Source organism: Heliangelus exortis, chromosome 1 (genome assembly GCF_036169615.1).
Source record: "Heliangelus exortis chromosome 1, bHelExo1.hap1, whole genome shotgun sequence".
Taxonomy (NCBI): Eukaryota; Metazoa; Chordata; class Aves; order Apodiformes; family Trochilidae; genus Heliangelus; species Heliangelus exortis.
Window position 1 is genome coordinate 164,955,789 of NC_092422.1, and position 24,532 is coordinate 164,980,320.

The 24,532-nt window shown below is 40.8% G+C and overlaps 1 protein-coding gene across 1 annotated transcript in view; it reads left to right on the top strand.

Annotated features, from left to right (window-relative positions):
* The window catches only part of PPM1H (protein phosphatase, Mg2+/Mn2+ dependent 1H), a 130,968-nt gene that overhangs the window by 76,262 nt on the left and 30,174 nt on the right, over positions 1-24,532 (top strand). Inside the window, exons 5-6 of the mRNA XM_071733501.1 lie at positions 13,228-13,312; positions 21,480-21,598. Coding sequence (XP_071589602.1) covers positions 13,228-13,312; positions 21,480-21,598 — 204 coding nt within the window. The remainder of the gene's footprint in view (positions 1-13,227; positions 13,313-21,479; positions 21,599-24,532) is intronic.

Consider the following 24,532-nt stretch of genomic DNA (forward strand, 5'->3'; position numbering starts at 1 on the left):
CACTGTAGGACTAGAAAAGCAGCACTAAGGTTGGTTGCCTACTGCCAGAATGCACAGTGTGTTTATGTAGTTTTAAGAGCCTGGTCGTGTAGCCCAGAAGTTTTATTTGTGTTAGTTGGAAAAACATGTTCCTCTTTGCTGTCTCATGCCTTGGGTGGTAAGCTTTGCTGTTTGTACATATAAAATGAGAGTGGTGAGAGAAGCAGTAGGGAAACTACTTTAAAAAATGTTTATCTGCTCTTGAGAAGAAGAGCAAGGTTTGTTTTTTCACCCAAACAGGCGACTTGAGCTTGTTACCATTTGAAATAGATGCTAAAATGCTCAGTTCTTTGGTCAAGCTTTAGTTTCTTCAAATTCATATACTCCATTCTTCCTCTTCTCTGTCCTCATTCTCCTTCTCCCCTCCTCGTTCCCCCACTGGAAAAAGCCTACAAATAAATCAAGCTGTGTTTCCCACAGCCGAGAGTCTGTGAGAGGAGGTTTCGTGCTGCAGGGGTGGGAAATGAACACTTTGGGTCCAGGCAAACCTCATTTGTCCTGCCTCTGCCCAGAAGAAGTTTATGGCTCTTAATTCCAGGCAACTTCGAATCAGCAGAAGCTTTTAAAGGTGGGTTTTGAACAGCTTCTGATGTCGTGGGACCAAGTTACTTGCAACAAACTGTTACTATCAGAATGAGACTGAGGAAACTCCAAGTGTGAGGCTTGAATAACAATGTGATGTGCAGTGCCAGCTATACCTCAGACTTATGTCTGTGGTATTCAGTTTAACCACCAAAGCTTCTCAAATCTAATCATTTCATGCCACGTACCCTGGCAGTGTTGTAAAGCAGCTGTCCTTTTGTAGTTGATGTGTAATTACATCATGAAAAGACTTTAATTACCATATTACTAAATTACCAGCCAGCAAGCCTTTCAGGTTCAGCCCTAGCTCACTTCTGTATCAACTATTAGGCTTCTCCAAGCTGAACACTTTTGGTTGGTGTAAAAGGGAGGAAAAATTGTGCTAATTGTAGGTTTTGTTATGAACTATTATTGAGCTTGATGTTATGGCATCACTAATGTCAATGATATAATTAAACTTGTGCTAATGATGCGATCACAGTTCTGTAATAATGACATGTTAACTGCACATGATACCAGAACCCTACAAAAAATGAGGTGATGTATTCAGAGCCTGATAAAAACAACTTGGAGGGAGCTTCTTTCGTTCTCTAATGGCTTGTCTGATCATTTTTGGACTCTGCCATAAATATAACTCATTTGTACAGTTAAAATTCAAGTCTGAATATTGGCCAAAGCTTTTGCTAATGCTCTCTTTTTTCAGTGCAGTGGTTAGGATTGTCCATGCAAGGTTGTCTAATTAGGAACTGATAGTGCTATAGTCAGCTATCCAATATATAGTGTTTTTCTGATGAGCATCAGGGAGCTGTGCTTTGCCTAGCAGCTTGACACACGCTATGGTAACTAGGACAAGGCCTGCTGAATAGCTGCTTTTTTTTTTTTTTTTTTTTTTTTTTTTAAATAAGGAATAGTAAATCATCTTTTCTTGTTCTTTTAAATAGTGTTGTTCAATTTTATATTGCTAAAGTGACTTTTACTTCTAAACTGCCATAACATGCCTTGTTAATCTCACTTCTTTTTAGTTGTAGGCTCTTTATTAGGATGTTGGTTTATAGCTAGTGATGAAGCAGTAGTAAAAGAGGGACTTAATGTTTTTACTGATTACTGCCCAATTATTGTATAGCCTCATGCAACATAACATTTGCCCAATATCACTACAGTGACTGTAATGCAATATGATCATATTAACTATCTTTGGCATGAATGTTCTTCTGGCTTTTATGTTGTCTGGCTAAGGAGCTGCTCAGAGAATGTAGGCACTGCCATTTTGTGCTGTGTTTGGAGCCACATAGGGTAGCTGTGCTTTTATCATTATGTGAGAAGCAGAACACCACAAGCTGATTTGACTTTTCCCCTGAACCTCTCACAGCAAATGGGTTCTTGGATTTTTTGATTTATTGGTAGAAGATGGGATCAAAGCAAAGAGCCTGATGTTTCGCAGGCTTCACAGACTTGCAGGGTCACTGGATTTTTTGCTTTGCTTCATCAGCTTTTTTTTATGATCTTTTTTCCCTCCTTGCTTTTGCTCCCCTGTTGCTTATGTTTTCAGGGCATATTCACTATCTGCTTGAACAGATAGCCTCATGTCCAGAATAGGTTTTCTCCTTTTTTTTTTTCAAGTGGGTAGAGTTAATGCTCAGACATTTGGGGTTGTTGATAGGAGCACATTAGATGTTTCCATCTGGGTGCACTTTAAGCAACTTCATTCATGCTACAGCTGCCTAGATGTGAAAGAGTTTGGTTTTAACACTGACTTCTCCCAGTGTCATAAAATAAAGAATTCAAAATTGAATTCTACTTTGCATTCTACTTTGCTTACTGTTTCAGTTCTTTCTGAATTTGCTGCATGTGTTGAATTTCACTACATTTAGACTTTCTATACTGTTTCAGTTCTTTCCAGATTTGTTGGTTTTTTACATTTATACTTCCTCTTCTGTGTCATGGTGACTGTCAGCTGCTTCCCTCATGCATAGTTCTCATAATAGGAAGTCAAATTTCGGGAATTAATCTGCTTTTATGAAGTAAATGAAAGAGGCGTGGAAACAGACATGTATCTGCTGACTGGCACTGTAGCTTAAACAGAATTTCTGACAAGTCATAATTTATGATTCTGACCCATTTTTCTGGTTCATGGTATCTGGCCTCTTTCTCAAGGCAGCCCTGCAGGGTGATTTTTGCCAGAAGCACTAACGCTGTGTATGTAAGAATGGAAACCAAAAAGTGCTCTAGTATATTACTATTCCAGAGCTAGTTTTCTTTAGTCTTTGGTTTACAATATTTTAAAGAAATTTGAATTTTCTGCTATTCTTAGCTCCCCGTTCTCTAATATTTTCCCTGTTTTCCTTGAGTCATCTGCCTAAGCCTTCTCTGTCTCCTTACATCTGTGGCTGCATAAACAACAACAACTGTGCTTCATACTTGGAGGTCTCTAGAGGAAAGACAACTCAGTTACTAAGCTTCTCCAGTCTGCGGTGTTTGGATAACTCTTCTTTTTCCTGTCTCCTCCTAAAGATGGAACAAAAAGAGCTGTAAATCTCTGAACCACACACAGGACCTTTTCACCCCAAGACCACGTAATCTGTGGTGACTCCTTCTCATTCTCTGAAGTTTTAGTTCCTCCAAAATACTCTTAAGATGCCTCCCAAGAGGTGAGAGAAACACTTAGGGGTTGTATTTTGACCTATCTACGTGCACATCCTTTTTTTAGGAGGATTATTACTAATTCTTTGATGGAATCGGTTAAAATAATAAATGTTTGGCCATTTCAGGGCAGCAGATAACCTAAGCCTGGTTTGCTCAGGACCCTGTGCAGTGAGGAGAGACTGAATTCAAAATGAAGTGAGTCTTTCCCACGCACATTCTCCTTCACTGATGCCTGTCCTTTGGTAGGAGGGGTACTCTGATCCTGCCTAGCCAAAAATGTTGGGAAAGAGCATGGCATCTTAGTCCCACTCAGGAGATATGCCCAAGTCCCTGCTTCTTTTCCTTGGAAACCTGACTTGCAGGCTGGCAGAAAACACTTCTGTTCCCCTTCTCCTGCCTGGCCTCCTTCCAGGGAGAAGCAAGAGCAAAGGATTCATAGGAATAACAGCAACCTCAGATATTACAGGATTTCATGCTGGGTAAAGCTTTTGGAGGCACTTCAGGAAACACTTTAACTGAGGTGTGGAAAAAAGGTGTTGGGTCAGAAATAAGTGGTTGCACTTGAAGTGCGATGATGAGAGAAAAGTGTTTTCTAGCAATCCAGTGGATGACAAGTTCCAGAGTACTGGCAAGTCATATCCAGCACTGACTTGGCAGCAGTAAATGTTCATAGGCTTTTGAAGACAAGATAAATGCCCCTTCTTCTCCGGATTCTTTTTTGGGGTTGTTTTGGTTTTTTTTTTCCTGGGAGACTGAATGCCTTAGCAAAGTCTGTGGCAATCTAGCAGGTGTTGAAGCCATTGTAAATGTTTTCAGTGGGTGGTACATTCAGTTAACTCTTTGGTCCTAACCACACAGACATCATCAACCCCAGAAATTCTTATGTTCCAGATTATGAAGAAGGAGAGGAATTTTGGCTGTTCAAGTAATCTCAATAAACTGGAAAGCTGAAGTTCATTGGTATTAGTTTCCAGGAGTCATGAATTCGATTAGCTTTCAATCTCATAGGTTTTCAGCCTTTAAAAAACAAAAAGAAAAAAAAGGAAAAGAAAAAACCCAAGCCAACAAAAAACAAGCTAATCAAGGCAGAAAAAAAAAAAAAAAAAGTTGGTTCCTGGCACTGCAAGTAAAAAATTCCTTTGCTGTTTTTATTGGTAAATATAAGCATTGATCAAGGAAAAATTCTTACTGTAACAACACAGTTGCATGTGTCTTGTATGTGTAGCCTGTAGAGTTTGTAGTGCCTGAGGTAAGATGGGTGAAGGATGCCAAGATGTAATTTTAATCACTCTTTCACCAGTACTTTAGTGATGCCTAAAGAGACTTTGATAGAGACAGCTGGTGCTATAAGCAAATATATCAGACTCCAGATCTCCCAGTGCATTGCATTAAGCTCAAAACCATCATTTGAATCTGTGCCTTTGTAGTTGACCACAGAGAGTTCTGTAGGTTCTTCATTGCGTTGTTACAGGGTCAGACCCAAGGGATGCCAGGCAGTCTGGGTGCCTTAGACCTCTACCTCACCACCATGAGAGAAGGGCCAGGAGGAGCCCCTCAGGCTTGATTGGTGAATGTTTCAGGCCTACTGCAGTCCTTACTGTGTTGGAAAAGTTTTCTTATGCCCTGAATTATGTGAGCTTGCCAAGCAACATAGTCCATTCTGTCTCAGCAGCAGCTATGCAATGCAGCTTGAGCTGTGCTTTTTTGGGGCTTTTAGCAAAGGCTTCTCTGTTCACTGCTGCATGGGTGAATGAAGCATGGCTTGGGTAAAAATTCACTGATGCAGAGTGAGCAGAGAGTGTGACTTTGTCTGCTTTTACTTCTCAGTCCAGCGTGTTCCAGTATCCTGCAACTGCTGCTGGGTTAAGCAGAAAAGCTGAGAGTAAATGATGCTTTAGGTGCTAAAAGTCACTCTGATTTCTTCAATGATAAGACAACAAAGAGCAGGAGCAAAAAAAATCCATGCTTCTTCCATCTTACGTGGTCAGCCATATCCCAGCCATATTACTGGCAAAATACACACTGACTTGCACAGCAATGCCTTCATCTACTAAGCTCAGGTTTAGTTGCCATAGTAACTTGTCCTGGAGATGAATGTGATATCCTGGACAGCAGGGAAAAAGACTTTGATTCCACAGATAGCAGTTCTGAGGCTCAGAGCTGGCCACGGAAATGTGACTGCACTTCTTTGTTATTTTCTCTGGCACGGCCTGAGTAATTGGTGGCATGTGGTTCCACCATGAGACAGAAACTCAGTGTTGTATCATCACTGGAACCTTGGACTTAGCTGTGGTCAAATGAAGAATACACTGAAACCCTCATGACAAAATTAATCCCATGAGGGCAGCAAATCTTCAACCTAAGGATGCTGGAGCTGATGTCAGGCAGTTCTCATGTGCTAGCAGTATCACTATAAACTGGCTTTTAATAGCTTCCAAGCTGCCAGTAAAGTCCATTCTGGACTTTGGTGATTCTGATGCAAACCAACAGGAAAAGTATTCACAATTCATTACAGGGCATTTAACTCAAGTTAGTTTGTTTCTGGTTTAGTGCTACCAGAACTGGAATAGACAATACCAGAAGTGTATTGGTAAATATCTGAAGTTACCATCGGTTCAGTAGCAAAAGTTATTTTCCTGATTAACAACAACAACAAAAAAATCATGTAGAGATAGCCAGTGCCATTCCATTAGTGATGGAGTGAGTGTACAGGAAAAATTTATAATTAGCCTGAAAATGAAACACTGTTAATTTAGCCCACTGCTAGTAGCAGGTGGATACTGAAATTGCATCAGACAAGCAATACACATGAGGACATAAAGTGGAGCACAAAATCCACACAATTGTCCCATGGCAGTCCCATGCCAAAGAGGCACTGAAAATTACAAGTGTGCAGCTCCTGGGGTCAAAAATGACCAAGTAGTGTGTCATTGTCTTCTTCTTCTCCTCTATGGACAACCTGCAAGCTCAGAATTATTTTTAATTTAAAACTTCAGCTTGAGTAGTGATGCAGAAACAACTGAAGTAATTTGGTTACGGTGTTAGTGATAGCCAAGTGCTTCTCAACATTGGATGAAATGTACAGGGCAGAGGGAGGCCTTCAGGAGTAGAAAATCTCTTTAGCTGCTGCTTACTACGTTTTTAGGTGAATACATGGGATGGAATGTAAGATCAGTTCTGAAAATTCAGATTTTTATTATTTTTGGTGGCAGTGAGGAAGATGCTGACTGGTCAAGTGTAGAGGAGAAGTAAGCCTTTCCATGGAAATCTATGAATATTATTTTGGTTTGAGAAACAGCTTCTACTTGACCATATGTGGTCCTTTATTAAATACAATACAATGCATTTAGCAAGAACAGAGCTCCAGCATAATGGTGTTAGAGCAGCTCAGCAGCCTCGTTTTGCTCTGTCACCTTCTCTACAGGCATCACTAAATAAGCATTAGAAATGTAAATATGAGTTGAGTAACTGGAAACAACATAAAACACTACACCTGTGAGCACAGGAACACATTGTGCTGGTGTGAGGATATCAAAAAGAGGCCCTTAAATGAAATTATCCCTTCAGTGTCCTGCCTGACCAGGGCTGTACCCTGAGTTTGTGCTGCTTAGATGTTAACCCTCGGAGCAGCCGAGGTGTCTGGCAGTCTACAAAAGACCTTAGCAGAGGTTTGGGCAGGGTTTTTGTCACTCCTGCAGGAAGTGCAAACGCTTACTCCTGTAGCCAGCTACTTTAACCCTGCTCTTGTGCAATGCTTCACCACAGCAATTGCACTTTTTTTGGCTTGAAGGAGCAGAAGTTCCCCCAGTTTATCCATCAATGAATGAATGAATACATTCTAGCAGCCCCCTTTACCCATGGCATACACCACGGGGCTGCATTGTCACAGGAAGAGCCACGAGCAGGGAGAGTGTTCCCTCTTGGTTGTTGGCTGTGTTTGGCTGAAAGAAAAACTGATCCAGTATTTCTATTCTGTCACAATAATTCTGTGGACAGCCTGATGTCTGCACTGAAAAATTTGAAGAAACCAGGTGGCATGAGTGCTGAGAGACAGGAGATAGGAAATATTGACAGAGGCAGTTTTCCTTGGCTCTGTCCTCTCCCTGCTTTGTTGCTTGTTTTCTTCTTGGCAGTGATGCTGAGAAGGAACTGGGACATTTTTTTAAACATCTCTTGGGTATTACGGGTGGGTGGCAGCTAGGGTTTTTTTTTTTCCATTGGTGTTGCTGAGGGTTGCTGCTTCCACCTCTGAGTTTTATGGTAATGGATAGGACCTGTTTTAATGCCAGCTAAATGTTATTTAATGGTTTCTTTCACTATGCCCAGCCTGCCTCAATTCATAAAATTAAGGAAATCATTTAAAGGCTTTGCACTATAGTTCCATGATTATTGCTAGTGTAGTTAGGTGTTTGTTCACCTGGTTTCTGAAGAAACATTGAAAAATGAGCCTGTGTGAGACCAAGGGAGAGCAATTTAGTTCATAATAAGTGAAACCAAGGTGCCAGGGCTGAATATTAAAAGTCATCAGTAATAATAATGGCTGTAAGTTCCAGTACTTCATTTAGAGAGGAGAGAAACATTTTGCTGAATTTTTGTAAAAAATTTCTTCTTTCACTTCTTCACAATTAAGGTAAATAAACAAAAGTAGCTTGACATGGCTTTTCCTTAGCTTCTTTAAAGATATGATTTAGTTACCATAATAAACAAGTACCTATCTAGACTGATTCTGTCCTTCTAGGATTTACCTCTTCTTTTTTTTTTTTTTCTCAGCTATTTTTGTGACACACTAATTAAAATCTACTGCTTGTTTCCTCGTGGAATGTAATAAAACCCTGCCTTATTCTTTCTGTCAGTTTAATCCCTCTTTCTTTTCTATTGACACATTTCTGATACCTCTTCAGACAGACCAGACACTTGTGCTTCATCTCTACTGAATCCACAATGCTTAACACCTTTTGACAAAATGGATACATCCTCCCTGTGGCTTGGAATTGATATACACTGTCAAAAAGGGTTTTCCAAATGGTCTGTCACCTTTGCCAGATTTTTATCCTCTGTTGTAGAAATGTGCAGTTTAATGTTGCGCTTCAAATCATTTTCCTCTGAAAAAGTGTGTAATGGAATCAAGGTGTCCCCTGAATGCTCCTAACAGTAGGAGATGTCTCTTTGTTTTGAACACCAGAATCCCAATAGACCCATGACAGCGATGAAATTACACTTTTGACCTTGTTCACTAAAGTGTTTCTTTCTCTGTAGGATTAAATCAGAGTAACCAACAAAATAGCTTCCTCTAAAATGTATGAGTGTTCCTCTGTTTGTTTCTCATAAACATCTCAGAAATAATGCTATAGAATTTTCAACTGTTTGTGTTCTCCAGAAAAGAAAAAAAAAAAAAAGAGAAAAGAAAAAAAAAAAAAGAGAGAAAAGAAAAAAAATACACTAAAACAAACAACAAACCCCATCTGACTCAAGAAGAGGTGGCTGTTTTATCCATATTAAAAATGCAAAAGCAGTTGATATATTGATATTTTCCCTAAGCCACTGTTGTTGGTAGCTCCTAATGTTACAGCAGCAGTACAACACCAGCAGATTTTTAGCCTTTTGTTGCTTCATTCATCACATATTTGATGTTTTAGTATATATCTTCTTTTAAAATACAGTTTTAAAGTCTTGAATCTGAATATAGAAATTAAGCATATATTTAAGGTTTGATGTGATTTTCATTGTGGACTAGGCAATTATTTTCAGTCCAAAAGACAAATGTAGTATTTTCTGTAGATTTACACGCAGCCTTCTAAGCACCTGGAGTTGTTTTCCTTGCGTGTGACTGAGTGGACCAGGGCTGCTGCAGGGTTTGCTGTGACTGCCAGTCCTGCCTTACACACTGAGGTGCTGGCACATGTCTTGCTTCAGATTTAGTTGTTCAGGACATGACTTCTCTGGATCAGAAAAGCTCAGTGAGGTGGCCAGAAGAGAGGTATGAGATCAGAATCTTTTTTCTTCCATTTCAGGCTACTTCAGCTGTGTTCTCAGGATTATTTTATTTTTTTTTTTCCCCAGTAAATTCCTGTTTTCTCTTAATACTTACCAGCTCTGGATTAGTGACTGTTCTTTCTTTGTCATGCAGAGCATGTACGTGTGAAATGCAAGGGCAAGTACAGTCTTGTAGTTCGTGTGGATGGGCAGTTAGGTAGATGGGTTCAAGACAGAGGAGAGGACTCAGGGAAATCTATATATAGTCTTGTGGCCTCAAGACTTAAGGACAGTTTCTTCTGTTTGTTTACTCACTGTGGATGCTGCTGTGAGGAAGTGAGGATCACAGCCACAGAGCTTGGAAGGCAGTGAGCACACTGAGAGGGCTGCAGGTCTGCAACTCCCGGTTTCCTTTCATGCCAAAAAAACTTGCTTTAATTACTACTTCATTGTTGATATAAATTAATGATTGGTATGGGTCTGAAGCAGCCTTGTCATCAGGGAATATTTGGTTTAGTGTTGACTTACTCGTGGCCTGCAAAAATGAATCATCTGGCTGCCTTTGGCAGGCTTGCCCTGTGGCTCTGCTATAATGTGTTTCACCAGTGTGGCTGAAATTAAAATGTCACTATTAAGCATGGCAGAATCAGATGCTCTCTGGGCACTGCATCACTTTGAGGAGTTCTTGCTTCCTGGGTAGCTATTTCTGACAGTTTAATAGGACAGCTGGATTCTGGTATAAAATAACACATTCATATTCCCGCAATGCATGGGGAGCTAAATGCTTTCAGAACACTGTTTCATTGGGTCCATGCAGCTTTCGTGCATGGCAGAAGCAGTAATGCTCACGGAATGCCACGTTGCTGCTTAGTCCATTAGGAAGCATAAAATCAAACTGAATTGTCCTGCTGGACCCTACAGAGTGGGGTCTCCACAAGCAGTCTCTGGGCTCTTGGTGGCTACTGCCACCTCCACCGGGCTCCCTCCCTCTCAGGAGCAGTGATTGACTCTGGGCTATTGAATTCAAGGCTCTGGAGGCTGCTTGGTGGGAAAAGCCTTTCTTCAGTCAGTGCTTGGCAGCTCTGTCACTGCGAGGTCATGCAAAGGGCAGTTCAGTCTCCAAACCCATTTAGGGGCCTGAGTCGGCACCTTTTCAGTCACAGGGGAAATCTCCACGGAGCCGGGCAGCTCCCGGGTCAGGCTTTGGCACCCAGCCTCTCCACTGAGGTGGCTGACAAATGGGTCTGGTTTTGTCACTTGGGCTGTCAGAAATACCCTTGGCTGTCATTTGCAGAAAGGTAAAGAGCCTGGTAAGAGGATAATTAGCCCACCAAAGTTCTATTGAGACCAGTGACCTGTGCGTCTATGTCTGTGTCCCAGCCCTTACTCTTTATCTAGAGCCTTCTAATTCCTCAGATCTGGCCATTTGACTCTTATGAGCAGCTGTAACTTTCAAGATGAATAAAGGCCAACTTCTGAAAACATTAATGAAAAACATAAAATTGAGGTTCTGTTTTATCAAGTATCAACGGCATTGCTTTAATTCCCTCCCCCTCCAGATTATTTTTTTTCTTTTTTGTGCTGAGTTGTATTTTTCATCCCAGGTGGCTGCAATTTCTAGTGAAAATAAGTTGAGCCTTGAAAGGTTGACCCACTCTCCTCTGAATTGCTTTTTATATGATGTGAGTCCCTTGAGGCCCAATTCTACCTCCAGAAGTGAGAATGATAGCTATCAAAGTACATAGGCAGTATGTCAATGTGCGTGGAGAAAAAGGTGAACCACAGACTGGTCTGAGTGGTCTTTAACATATGGATTTTCTGTGAAATAGTGATTAAAGGGGAAGCTAAGGATAATTAAAATCAGCCTGATGCAATAGCAGTTGCAACAGTTTGTTTTTGTGCTAGTTCTTTCAGGCAAGCACAGGATCAGTAGATCCATTACAACCCTCTTAAACCAGTGTGTAAAGTTTAGTTAGTGTCTCATCAGCTCTGTTGATCAGTCAGGTCTCTGGTTGCCAGAGTGCCTGCTCTTTCTGAACCCACAGTCCCCTTAAATGTAGGCTTACTCAAGTGAATCACATTACATATGAAAAGGTTATAAAAACTGTCCACTGTCTGAGTAAATGAGTCTGGCTCAAAGGACCTTAGGAACTGCAGAAATAAAAGTAAAGGTGTTGTTGCAGAAAAGAGGTGGTGGAGTTCTTAATTAATTTTTAAATTACTGTCTCAGATACCCAAAGGAAGAATTTTCAGCAACCTTTATTATTTGAAATTGCATGGGCATTTTTGTAAGCCTGTAATGTATTTGATCCCATAAAGGTGAAAAATTCTGTAAAAAAATCTGCATAAATTTATTTTAAGAAATTAGTGAGTTACAACTGCCATGTCAGTCTCATTTCAAACACACAATATTGTTTTTAATTGTAGCATTGGAGGGCCAGTGGCAGCGTTCATTATGTAGGCTACACTCTTGCCACCTCTAATTTTTGACATAAAATTATTTGCAAGAGAGTACTGGAAGTCCAGGAGCAGTAAATTTGTTATCTGTCAAAGAGCTGTTTTCACTTCCTCACCAGAACCTTTTCCCACCTCTTCCACTGTAGCACCATTCTGTACCAGTCTGCTTTTCACCACATGAATCTCGGAAATGTGCACGGTTTCTCTCCTCTTTGATAGTGCTCCTTCCTTCAGCATAGTAGAAATAGCTAGATGGTAGTTTAAAGACCATTTTAGTCCATTGTCATATCCAGAAGAGTTATCCAGTGCTCCTAGTTTTACAAAACTGTTTTTTACCCAGGCTGCTTTTTTCAAGATGCCTGTTTTTAATCGAAAGGTTAAGTTTTCAGTCTTTATGTGAAGAAGAAGGTAGGTATGCAACTTACTATAGTTGCTGGTTGCATTGCAGTGCCATCAGAATATCTGGCATAGAAGTAATCCCAGCAGATTTATCCAATTACCAAGAGACATGAGCTAGCATGCAAATAACACATCAGCAGGATGAAAAGATCACAGAAGGGAGACCATCTAAAACATACAGAAACTGGTATCTAAGTGACAATTGCTTATCTACATCAAATTCTGTGCAGTCAAGAGAGCTGGTACACTGCTGCTGTCCAAGAAGTGAGTTAATATACTGATGGTTGAGAAATGGCTTCAAAACAGGCATTAAAATCTTTGGGATGATACATAGTTCATCCAGCTCTTCAAAAGCACCAAACATTACTGTACCTACAGAGCAGTGTAAATAATGGGAAGCTTAAAGATCGCTGTTCTGCGAGTGAATACATGACCACAGAATGCCATGGAAATACAAACAATCTTTTGCATGCAGCACAGCAGATCAGTAGGAGGTAACAGGCAGGTGGTTGAGAGAATTTCCTCTCTGTTGTTTGCAGAAATAGATGTGAAATCTCCTGGCTGATCTGTAGTCATTCCATTACCTGTCGTCTTTCAGCAGGCAACTAGTTAAATTTGTGTTAAATAGGCTTTGCTTTACCATTTCCATTTACTGTTGGAGTAGAAATGTTCTGACATGACATATGACCAATCAATAACTGGAAAGTGCTTGCATGAGTCATTTGAAGCCAGTAGTTTAGACAGTGTCAGCCACAGCTGGGATTAAAACCTGCAAAGAGTTGTTCGGCAATCAGTTATTCTGCAGCATCTCCTCTGGGTGTCTGCATTTCGCTTAATAAGGATCCCCTGTAGACATCAACTGAAATAACTCTTGCCTTTGTTGCATGGGTGTCTTTGTGAGTTCTGAAATTAACTTGGCATATACAAATATCCTTTGTTATCCAACCTAAAGGATGCAGGGCAGGAATTATTACCCTGTTCTGCTGACAGCTTCAGTAGAAAAGAAATGGCTTTATTTTACTGTGATTCTGAAGTGAATAAGAGTGTGACTGTAGCCTGTGGTTTTCTGTTTTTTTTTTTGGTGTTTTTTTTTTTTTTTTTCTGCACTGATGATGTTTTTTGTGACTGTTACAGGGCTATAATAATCCGAAATGGTGAAGTCATTCCAATGTCTTCAGAATTCACTCCAGAGACTGAACGGCAGCGACTTCAGTATCTGGTAAGAGACCCGAGGGCCAGATCAGGTGCTGCTGCTGACAGGCATTGCCTGCTAATATCTAAGGTTCAGACATGTGCCTCTGAGTTTTTGTGAAAGACCTTGTGTCTGCTGAACACCACTGACTGACCACGGATGTCTTTTAGCCATCAGCAAAACGTGGAGAAAAGCCTCCCAGTGAAAGGAGTCTTATCACTTCTGTGAACGCCATTCATTATCATGGCTGTGCTCAGGTACCTTGTTCTTCAGCAGCTCATTGGTGTAGGGTAATGAAAAGTATGACATGGAGCTAAAAAGCCACAGAGGTATTTTAGTCCATCCCAGTGTTTACTGAGTGAGACTATAAAATACCACAGTCTGCTCTTGTGTGTGTCTGAACACTATTGCAGGGCTTTATTAATTTGCTGTGGTAGTATGCCTGTAGTGTCAAAGTCAGGGAAAAGGTATCCCATTTAGAGGTGATCTCAGTGAACATTATTTGCTGCAGTTTAGGATGGTTCATAGAATTACAGAATTGATCAAGCTGGAAAAGGCCTTCAAGATCGTCAAGTCCAGCCTTGTCCTAACCCTGTTACCCTATTTCTAATGATCCACCACTAAACCAAGTCCCCAGGTACCACATCCAGATGATTTTTAAACACATTCAGGGATGGAGACTCAACCACCTCCCTGGGGAGCCTGTTCTAGTGCTTAAAAACCCTTTTGGTAAAGAATTTTCTTCTGATAACCAACCTAAATCTCCCCTGATGCAACTTGAGGCCATTTGCTCTTGTCCTGTCATCTGTCACCAGTGAGAAGAGACCAACCCCACTCTCACTACAGCCTCCGTAAGGTATTTGTAAAGAGTGATAAGGTCTCCCCTCAGCTTCCATTTCCCCAGACCACACAGCCCCAACACCCACTCCTCGTAGGGGATGTTTTCCAAACCTTTCACAAGTTTTGTTCCCCTTCTTTGGACCTGCTCCAACACCTCAATGTCCTTTTTTTACTGAGGTGCCCAAAAATGAACACAGTACTCAAGGTGGGGCCTCACCAGTGCCGACTACAGGGGCAGGATCACTTCCCTGGTCCTGCTGGTCACACAACTCCTGACACAAGCCAGGATGCCATTGGCCTTCTTGGCCACCTGGGCACATTGCTGGCTCATATTCAGCTGACTGTCAAAATGTCAGTCAAAATAGAGACTGATTTTATGTAGCACAGCAGCATCCGTAAAGCTGGGACAAGTGACTAATTGAGAAGATGCGAGTTGCTTTATACACCAAATTGTGTTGGCTGATAAACTGCCCAAGAAACTTAACTACAAATGCATAGTGTTCTTTTTCTTGCAAACAATCCCATTACTTTTTAAGTTTTCCATTGATGGTCAGATTGGTTGGTTGTGCTGTTTATCTGAGTGTCATTCCTAACATAGCTGGGAGTTTTCTGCTTCTTCTGATCTCCTTTTTCCTCCTAAAATTTTAAGCTCAAGCCAAGGCAAACTCACTGTCAGCTTTTCCTGATGTGAGGTGCACAGGCCAATGCTAGTGGCATTCCCTGGTCTTCAGGTGTCTTTTTATCTTGAACCTGGCCTGAGCACTGTGGTTTAAAACTAGGCAAAATGTCAGTGGTTGAAGGCAGGGGTGGAAAGTTTTAAAGAAAAATTTTAAATGTTTCCACAATTGTCATGTCTGTTTTTTCATCAGATTCACTGGCTTAAAGCTGAAAAGTTCAGGGGAAGTACTGCTTTGGGAGTATTCATATTCAGAGAACCAAATGGAAAAGAGGCCTGATAAATATTTACAGTTCAGTTACATTTAAAATAATTCATTTGCCTTTAGAATAAAAGGTATCTTTAATATCTGGGGAGTCTTCTACTTCTATAGGAAATATGAGATAAAGCATTGCCTACCAGGGATTTTTTTCCTCTTTTGATGTTTTTTCTGGCTTATATTTGAAAACGGGAGCTGATCTGAAAAGGATTTTTGCTGTTTCCTTTGTAAAATTCCTTTATGTTTGTTTATTTTAATTCTATATGTAACAAGTGTGATAGGAATTTGTGTATCATGTTCTAAGGAAATACATGCAAGACAGCAAGAGCATGAAACAAAATTAGAGATAATTTTTAACGTAACATTCTGTAATTCTCTAGTGTAAAAAAAAAACCAAACAAAAAACCCAACAACAGCATAAATATTACACTCCAAAAGTTGTGTCCATCTTGCTGATTACATCCCCAATAATTCTCCTTACTCACCTTGGCTGTCCCCAGGTTCTGCTATCAGTCTGTTGCACCTTCCACATCTCTCTTGGGCTAGTCTTAATCTGAAAGTTACTTTGGATTTATTTTCCTATATGCAATGAAAGCTGAGTTTGTTTGTTTCAGACATGTTCTGAAACACGCTCTTCCTGCACAATAGGAAAGAAATCACTTCATCATTTTAGCATTAATATTTTACTTGGTAAATGCAGATACTGTTCACTATGGGGAAATTACTGCATGGGAAAAGAGAGATTGTGGATTTACAGCCTGCAGGCCACTGAGCATTGGCTCTCTTTGCAGTAGACACTGTTAGCACAGTCAGGGCAAAGTAGCTTTCCTTTGTCTTTAGTGCCTGTTTATATAATTTTGTCCACACAGGACATTGGTTTAGGTTAACTGGTGCCTTTTGGATCCACGTCTTCTTTTCTGGACCCTAATTTCCGTGTGGGAAAAAAAATCTGCAGGATGATGAGTTATTTAGGTCCTGTGTGCATCTGTATATGAAGTCCTCCAGCCTAGTCTTATCCAAACCTGCTTCAGGTAGTACTGGCTGAGTAACTGAGAGGGAGGTGGAAACAAACTCTTTCCCTAAGCAGCTCCCATTTTAATGCAGATTTATCGCCACATATCCGAGAATGGCCTTGAGCATGGGCCTTTGGCATGGCAGCTTCAAAAGAACAAGTTGATTATCCAGTTACTCTGACTTCTGAACAGCTCTGGTCATCTCACCATCTCCAACAGCACCCCCTTATTTTTGCAGTAGGAGGACAGCATACAGCTGCAGACCTCAGGTGGTCCATATGACAGAGGCAGATTTCTGTGTCAGGGGGCTTCTTGTGGGAGTATTGCAGAAGGCAATCAGTCCTTCAGTCAGAGAGCACTTAAGATGCAAGGCTTTGCACCAATATTCCCTTTATCCTTCAGCTCCTGTACAGAGGTGTGGTGCACCATACTGCTCCCCTTCCACCAGTGGGCATTCACAGGCCTCTTTTTCTTTTGTGTATTTCATGGAATCATAGAATTTTCAGGGTTGGAAGGGACCTTTAAGATCATGTAGTTCCAACCACCCTGCCACGGGCAGGGACACCTCCCACTAGATCAGGTTGCTCAGATTCCTGTCCAGCCTGGCCTTAAAAGTTTTCAGGGATGGGGCTTCCACCACCTCTCTGGACAACCTGTGCCAGTGTCTCACCACCGTCATGGTGAAGAACTTCTTCCTAATTTCCAATCTAAATCTACCCTCCTCTACTTTGAATCCATTCGCCCATGTCCTGTCACTACCTGACATCCTAAAAAGTCCCTCACCAGCTTTCTTGTAGGCCCCCTTCAGATACTGGAAGGCTACATTAAGGTCTCCCTTTATAACCCCTTTATTTTCTTTTTAGCACTGTCAGGAGAGCTCACACAGTGTGTACTGCAGGAAAGCCCTGGCTTCCCCTGTGGGTGTTATCTCAAGGGAGAACAAAATACAGTATGTTCTGGGAACTGCTCTGGTACATTCAGCAGTTGTGCAGGCAACTGCCAGAGACAATTTTCCTTTGATCTTCTGAGGAGACTATTAATTCCAGTCATGATAGTCTAAGTTGCAACAGTAAATGGCATAGATTTTGTTACCTACTCCCTTGGAAAACATGTTGAAAACGAAGGATGAATGAATGTATTGCAGATGGGTGCATTTCTGTTAGTTATCCAAGTTGCACTCTGAAGATGTCATTTGAGGTTAGGATGGTGTTACCATCCATTTGAGGTTAGGATAAAGTTTCTATGCATGTAGCCAGGCAGTGCCCCAAAAATTCACCACTCAGACCAAGGATGATGTGCTACTGCTGTCAGGGCAGGCTTTACTGCTGGTATAGACTGGGTTGCCTTCAGTGGCTGTGAGCTGTTGATGCACTGTTGTATTTGGCACCATTCAAACAAGGATTCATGAGCCCAAGCAGGCATGGGTTCAAAGCAGACCTGTTCTTATTTCCTTGTTCAGGTGAGAATTAAGTGATACTAACTTACCTGCTGAAGGATGCTTGGAGAACCCAAGCCTGAAGCAAAAAATGAACCTTGATCTTCCAAATGTCAGTTTGGTGCTTTAGTTACAAGTCAAGTGTGTCTTAATTCCCCTACAGCTTGTGGCTCCCTGCCTGACCCAGTGTAGGGCTGCTTTGGCCACCTGATTTATTGCACAGTGCTGTGGTACAAGAGATGTGTGGTTTAATGGAAAGGGCTTTAGCCTTTCATAAGAGGAGAGAGCAATCTGGGGATGGATTTGGCTCCACTTCCCTCTTTCCTTCTACCACCACCTCTTCAGTTTTAATCTCTGGCTAAAATGTGTTCTTATGATAATGGCTGAGTAGTTTGTAGAACTCCTGTGTACATTGAGCTATACCTGCTCTTGTGAGCTGTAGTAGAGTAGTAGACTATCCTGTTGGATAAAATGGCACAGTATGATTAGAGGATGAAGTTGTAATATATATAGGGGCATAGGGGAAAACAGCAATTCTGAAAGCAGAATACAGTGAGACTGCTAGTGCTGGTGATATCCCAGAGAAGTCTATACTGGAGGAGCTGGAAAAGACATCAGCAGGCCTTATCAAGGTATGATAAGGTAAATGCAGTGTTCCCTGCCATCTAATTAACTGGCACACTAGTGTGTACATCTAGACTTATCTTAATTTCATGTTTGCTTTGCTGATCACCAGGAAACACAGCAAGAAGCAAATGGCCTTTTGAAAGAAACATGACTAATATTTCCTTAAGCAGACTCCATTTTAAACAAATAATGCTAAATGTAATACATCCAACCACAAAATACACCATAAAATGGCAGAGTACCAAAAACACATGATGCAGACTATGCCAGATTTATGCCAAAAATCTGTAATCGCTTCTGAAAGAAAATGGTGGAAAATATGCCAGTTCCATAACATAGAATAACAATGTTGTCTGAACATACCTTGGAAGGGTATATAGAGTGTTTTATAGTAATTTTTAAAATTAAATTTTAGGTTCTCTGAATGGTGTTTCTGATTGAGGTTTTTGCAAATTGAGACTAAACAAATTAAAAAAATTTGAAAGTATGGTGCCTCGTCACAGATGAAATTCTGACAATTTACTCACTGGTTTGGTTTCTCATTTGATCACTTGGGGGGATTTGGGTTTCATGGTGTCTGCTTTGTATATATCTACTGGAAAGATCTGTAGATGTTTAAGTATTTTTTTTATTTGTAGATTTTTTAAGAACGTTTTTTTATTTATTTTCTGGTTCTTCTGCCCAGAACAATTTGACTGGGGGTCAGGAGAGGAAGAAGAGTCCTTCCTTGTAGTAGTAAATGAAGAACAACTCTCAACAAACTTGACTGAAAGTTGCAGCTGAGATTTATAGCACAACATTCTTCTCTTTGTAGAACTAACAGTGAAGCATCAAAAATAACTGTTTAAAAGGGTAAAAATATAGAAAATGAAAAAAAAAAAAAAATTCCAACAAAAATCCCCATTTCTTCACATAAGAATTTAGCTCACTGGCACCAGTAGCTTCCAAATGGCTCTCTTCCCTCTGTTCCACTGACGCCAAATATATTAGAATCAAGTTAAGATCCCTGGATTGTAAATCAAGCATTGAGGCTTGGCTGCAGAAGAGAAATCTATTTGAACATTAGCAGTCCACTGGTAACTGCCAGCTTCATTAATCTTATTTCACTTGTGACCTCAGACTTTCCATCTGAGTAAATCTTCATGAAATGCAGTCTCTCCCAATCGCTTTACCTTTTCAATAAAGGAAATTCTTGTTTTCAAGGGGAAAAATGCTAAAAGCCTGTAAGTTCTTCTTTTCTTCTGGACCTATGATCCAGCCTAATAAGTAATCTCCTAATCTAAAGGTTAAATAACTTCATTTTGATGTCAGGTATGGGTGTTATTTGCTTTAAATAAGGCTTCTTTTTTTTGTAAGCAGGCGACTGTAGTCTTTAGCTAGAAGTGCTTTATAATGTTTTAATAGAGATAGGCTGTGCATTTCTAAGTGAACTGAATTGCACTTTTAAAGCAGACTGACTTAATTGTTTACAATACCACAGACTAGAAAGAATGAAAAAATACCCCCAAAAATTCCAGCTTTCTGCTGTCAGTGTGTAGCAATACATCAAATAAGTCATTAGGGACGTTTCTTTTTTTTTTTTTTTTTTTTTTTCCAACTGGAATGAAAATAAAATTTAAAAGTTTACATGTACATTTAAATAAAGAACCTGGGGTTCAGGAAGTATGGGAGGCCTCATCTGGACTCATACTGCTAAACCTCTCAAAAGTCACTACTGCTTCTCAGCCATTTCTGTAATGAGGAACAGTGATCCAATTCGAGGGTCCTTGAAAACAATATTTGGGTGGAGGAAGGGACCTTGGCTGACTGTAGGCGGCAGGAAAAAAAATGTAATTCCTTTAACTGTACACGGAGGGAGAATTTGATGGAGCTCCTGTTCCAGGAAGAGATCACAATGTCAAGATCACACTTGCGTGCTTGAAAGCTGCCTCTTGAAAGCAGAATCCAATCTTGTTGGCTGCACACAGCAATCTCCCTCAGCCCTCTTTCAGCTGAGCTCGAGGTGTGCTCTGGGAGGATGTCTGGGGACAGGAATGGGGACAAGCTGATGGAAGGTTAGCGCTGTGATGTGCCGAGCCTCATCCAACTCCTATTAAATTGAGTGGGAGCAGCCTCTGCCCTTAAATGCAGGTAATATTTTATTGTAAGCTCTCTGAATGATAGCTGCCAGGTAGATCCATAAGGGCTCCCACTGCTTCCTGCCGCTCACCTTTGATGCACGCTAGATTTATGACAAAGCCACAGACTAAAGCCAGCTCATTTGGTATGCCCTGATGGCAGCTGCTGCTGGAGATAAGACAGACTTTATTGCCTTGACTGGCTGGATAAGGAAAGAGAGTTATCTGCAGAGAGGTTAAGAAACACAACTTTTTTCATTTCCCTAGCCAATTTGACGGTGTCTTCAGAAGAGCTCACTCACAACATGGCTTTGGGGAGGGAGGGAAAAGGCTTGTTTATGTAAATATTAAAGAAAAAAAATGAGTGAGGTTTATTTTGGAAACAAGAAACAGAGTATGTTTAAGGATTAACCTGTCATGTCAGGTGATCTATGTATAAATCCAAACCAAAAATCTATGTGGTAGACAGAGTCTCCTGATACTTTCAAATGCATCCAGCTCTGGAGCACGTGAGCCTCAGGCACAACTCAAGCAAAGCTGCCTCCCAGCATCCACGGAGCAGCAACACCAGAAAGGACAGCAATAGTCAGACCACTAAAAACAGTATTTGTGGTTGTGACACAAAACTGCTGCTGCTTTTCTTAATGTCAGTTCTGTACAGAGGAGGTAGTTTTTAAAAAGCAGGAAAATAAAGTGCTCTGTAACTTGTACTTATTTGCTGTGTCTCGTGTGATGGGATGCAGCACGTTGAGCAGGTAAAAGGGAACATTTTTCTCAAGGCAGTGAAAATTAGAGTGTGATAGTAACATAGGTATGTATACATTGTTGGCATTGTTGAACTGGGAGTCAAAAAGCTTGAGCTTCACTCCACACACTCCTCCAAGTCTCTGCTTGCTCCATGGCTTTGTCCTTTGACCGTCCTACAAGAGAGTCAGTGGATGAGGTGTACTTTAGAGATCCCAAATGTTTAGGAGCAGGGAGAAGTGAAGGATTTTGAGGGCAGAAGGACTGCTCTCTTTAAGACTACAGCTGGACACCCAGGAATGTCAGGACTGGTGCATGAGCACATAATTTGCTGAAATGGAGATCATCTTTCTTGTTTGAAAAGGAGGGGGGAAATTATGTGTGGGAAGAGAGTGGGAAAGGATGGTACTGCTACCTCATTAAAAATAAATGTCTTGCTTTATGATGTTCATGTGGTATCTGAGGCTTGGTTTCTGCCCACAGGCTTACATGCAGCCCCACTTGCTGGGAAATGAATTCACACATTTAGAGTTTCCACGGAGAGTGCAGCGCAAGGAAGTTGGGAAGAGGATGCTCTACCGTGACTTCAACATGACTGGCTGGTAAGAATGTGTCCTTTTCAGCATGGTGTCAGCCTTCACCCCAGCCAATGCCAGCTTTTCACATGTCTTTGATTAGTGTAAACTGCATAAAACATGGAGGTGTACACCTGCCTACTAAGGGGGAAGGTGTTTCCTTCTTTCAGGTGTATTTTCTTTTGAAAGCTAATGTTTTAGATAAGTTGACCTCCCTCCAGAGCCAGGACCTCTTTTGTTTTAACATGTGAACACTCAAAGCAGAGGAAATAAATAAAGGAGGAGAGGTGTCAGGTGATGTTCCTGAAAGTTAAACAACTTTCTGACCTTGGAAGTAGCTTTTTATAGAATCTTCATCAGTGTGTGCAGAGGAATGCTTGCAGAAGGGAAGAGCTTCCTCCCATACTCCAGTGCAGCTGACCCCTGATTTGGGTAAGCCTTGAGGAATTGTTTTAAAGATGGGCCAATCTCAATAAAAGTCATAGCCAGCCTAAAATGAAAAGGCTTGAATGAACAGCATTTACTTAATGAAGTGAAGACAGGAAGAATGATGAGGTTTTTGTCTCTGGCTAAATGTCTTCATTGTTTTGTGTCAGTTCAAGAGGCTCCTTCTCAAATGACTCCCACTCAGAAGCCCTAATCCTTGCTGTTGGGTGCTTTCTATGTGACACATAAAGGCAAAGGCCCTTTGTATGCAACTGGTCTTCACTGCCATGCTGCTTTATTTTGGCATCCTTAGCAAATACCCTTTCAGGAAGGGAAAGAATGGAAAGGGTTAAAAAGCCTGAATTCTTGTAGGTTTGGAGACTTGGATGCTCACATGCAACTACAGCTCCACATGCTTCTGATTTGTCCATTCCTTTATAGACTATAAATATAATGATGTTTTAATGACTGAATAATGACCTAAGCTTAATATTATCTGGAATGTTTGTGCAGAACATGTTAATCTGGGAATAACAGTCATTGTCCATCATCTTGAACAGCTGCTAGTAGAAATATGCAGTCTCACCCTGAGAACGATGACTTCACATTTTAAAAAGGCTGCAGGCATGAGCAAAAGAATAGGAACAGAATGAGAACATTGGATCAACTGAGGACTTAACAGAAAAACATTTGGAAGATCATGAGACACACTGCAAAAGCAGAAGTTTCTGCAAAGGGAGAAGTTTCTTGTGAAACTCCCGGATGTCTCTGAAGGCATCAGAAAGGAATGGCTTCATGGAGACTTCCAAAAGCTCTTTTTTGAGAAGCTATGGGTAAAAAAAAAAAAAATCTGATTTTGGGGAGAGAGCTATAAAAGTATAATGGGCCAAGAGTTTCCTGAGAGGAGTGTAAAAGCAGAATTTTTTCACCATGGTTGGAAGGCAGAGAGGGTTTCTCCAGGTTTATGGGAGTTGTGTTGCATTTTCCCAGTTGGTCAGTAGTCTGGAAAAGAAATTAGGCTAGAATGGTTGAAGTTGCAGTATTGGCAGTGGGGATGGGCATCACAGTGATCAAATTTGGTGTTAATTAATACCAAGTAAAGCATAAAGAGGGGGGAAAACAACTATTTTGCACACTAGAAGTTCCAAAAATCTCGAGAGCTGTCAAAAAGCCCAGTGGAAGTTTGGCTCACTGTGATTTTTCCAGTCAAAATAACCAGTGGGATGTTGGGATGCATACAGTGTTGGACTGGTTAAAAATTAAACAAAGAAATGATTCTTTGTATCAGGTTGCACCTCATTTGTGTATCTGTGCATAGCACTTCATCTTACTCAAAATGGTTATTGCGTAGCTAATACTGTCTGGCAATAGAAGAAAAATAAATAACAAGGAATGCAAAGTTTTAATGTAGAATAATGAGTAAGGTAGAAAAGCTTGGGTAAGCCTAAATGGATGACAGATTTGATTCAGTGTATTGTTTTTCAGTACTGGTGTGTGAATTCTGTTAACTAGCATATGGCTGGGGGTGGGGGGGAAGAGTTGATTTTCCTGTTGATTTTTTTTTTTCCTTAAATTCCCTGAAGTGTAGGACACATGTTGATCCAGTTACATTTTCTAATATGGTGAAGGCAAAAATTACCACCAGTTTAGTACAAATATGCCTAGCTGTAAGAAGCTATTCCAGAATAAATACTTGAAATCTGTCTTGAAAATCCAAGTCTGAATTTACCTCAGTGTTGTCCCAGAAAGGGGTGATCTGTGCCAAGCAAAAGAATGTGGAGACTGTGAGGAGGCTACATCTCCCTGCTGTTCCTTTTGACTTCTGTCTGGAAGTAGAAAATGGGGGCTACATTTTTGTCCTGAATAAAAGAATCAGAATCTTTTAGCTTCTCCATGTCCCACAGCCAGTGCATCAGTTGCTGCTTTGTTTGTTTGCCTCAGGACAATAAAATGGTGAGGGAATTGCTCTATCACCATACATTTATCTAAATTGAGCTCTTCTAAATAAGGATCCATTTATGTTTGCAGGGTGTTTGCTCAAGGGAGTCTTGTTTTCCATTGAATTGTGTGCAGTGTTCTCCTAAGCAGAGGAAAAGCAATCTGTTTCTATTTATCCAAAAGTCGGAGTCAATTTTAATGGCTGAGATTGTAGACAAGATGTTAGTTTTCCAGCCTGGTGTGGGCCCTTACAGGTGATGGTTTGAGGTGGCTGGTGTTACACAGTGGCTGTTTTCTGCTTCAAGGGTTTTGCTTCTATTCTCTTACCTTTCTTATTCCTAGATTTAACTGATGTATCAGGACACAGCAGCTGAGGGTGTATCTGTTCTGCATTTATTCCTAAGGACAATGTCTATCATGGAGAATAAATTAGCATGTATATATATTCCTTTTCTAAAAAACATCAGGTGAAGCTTTGGCCAGACAGAGCTTGGTACACTGAAACACTGCCAAACTTTTATCACTTACAATACAGAAGATCAATTGTCTGAACCTTTTTCTGGTCCATGACTTCACTCTGTGTGTTGACATTTGCAT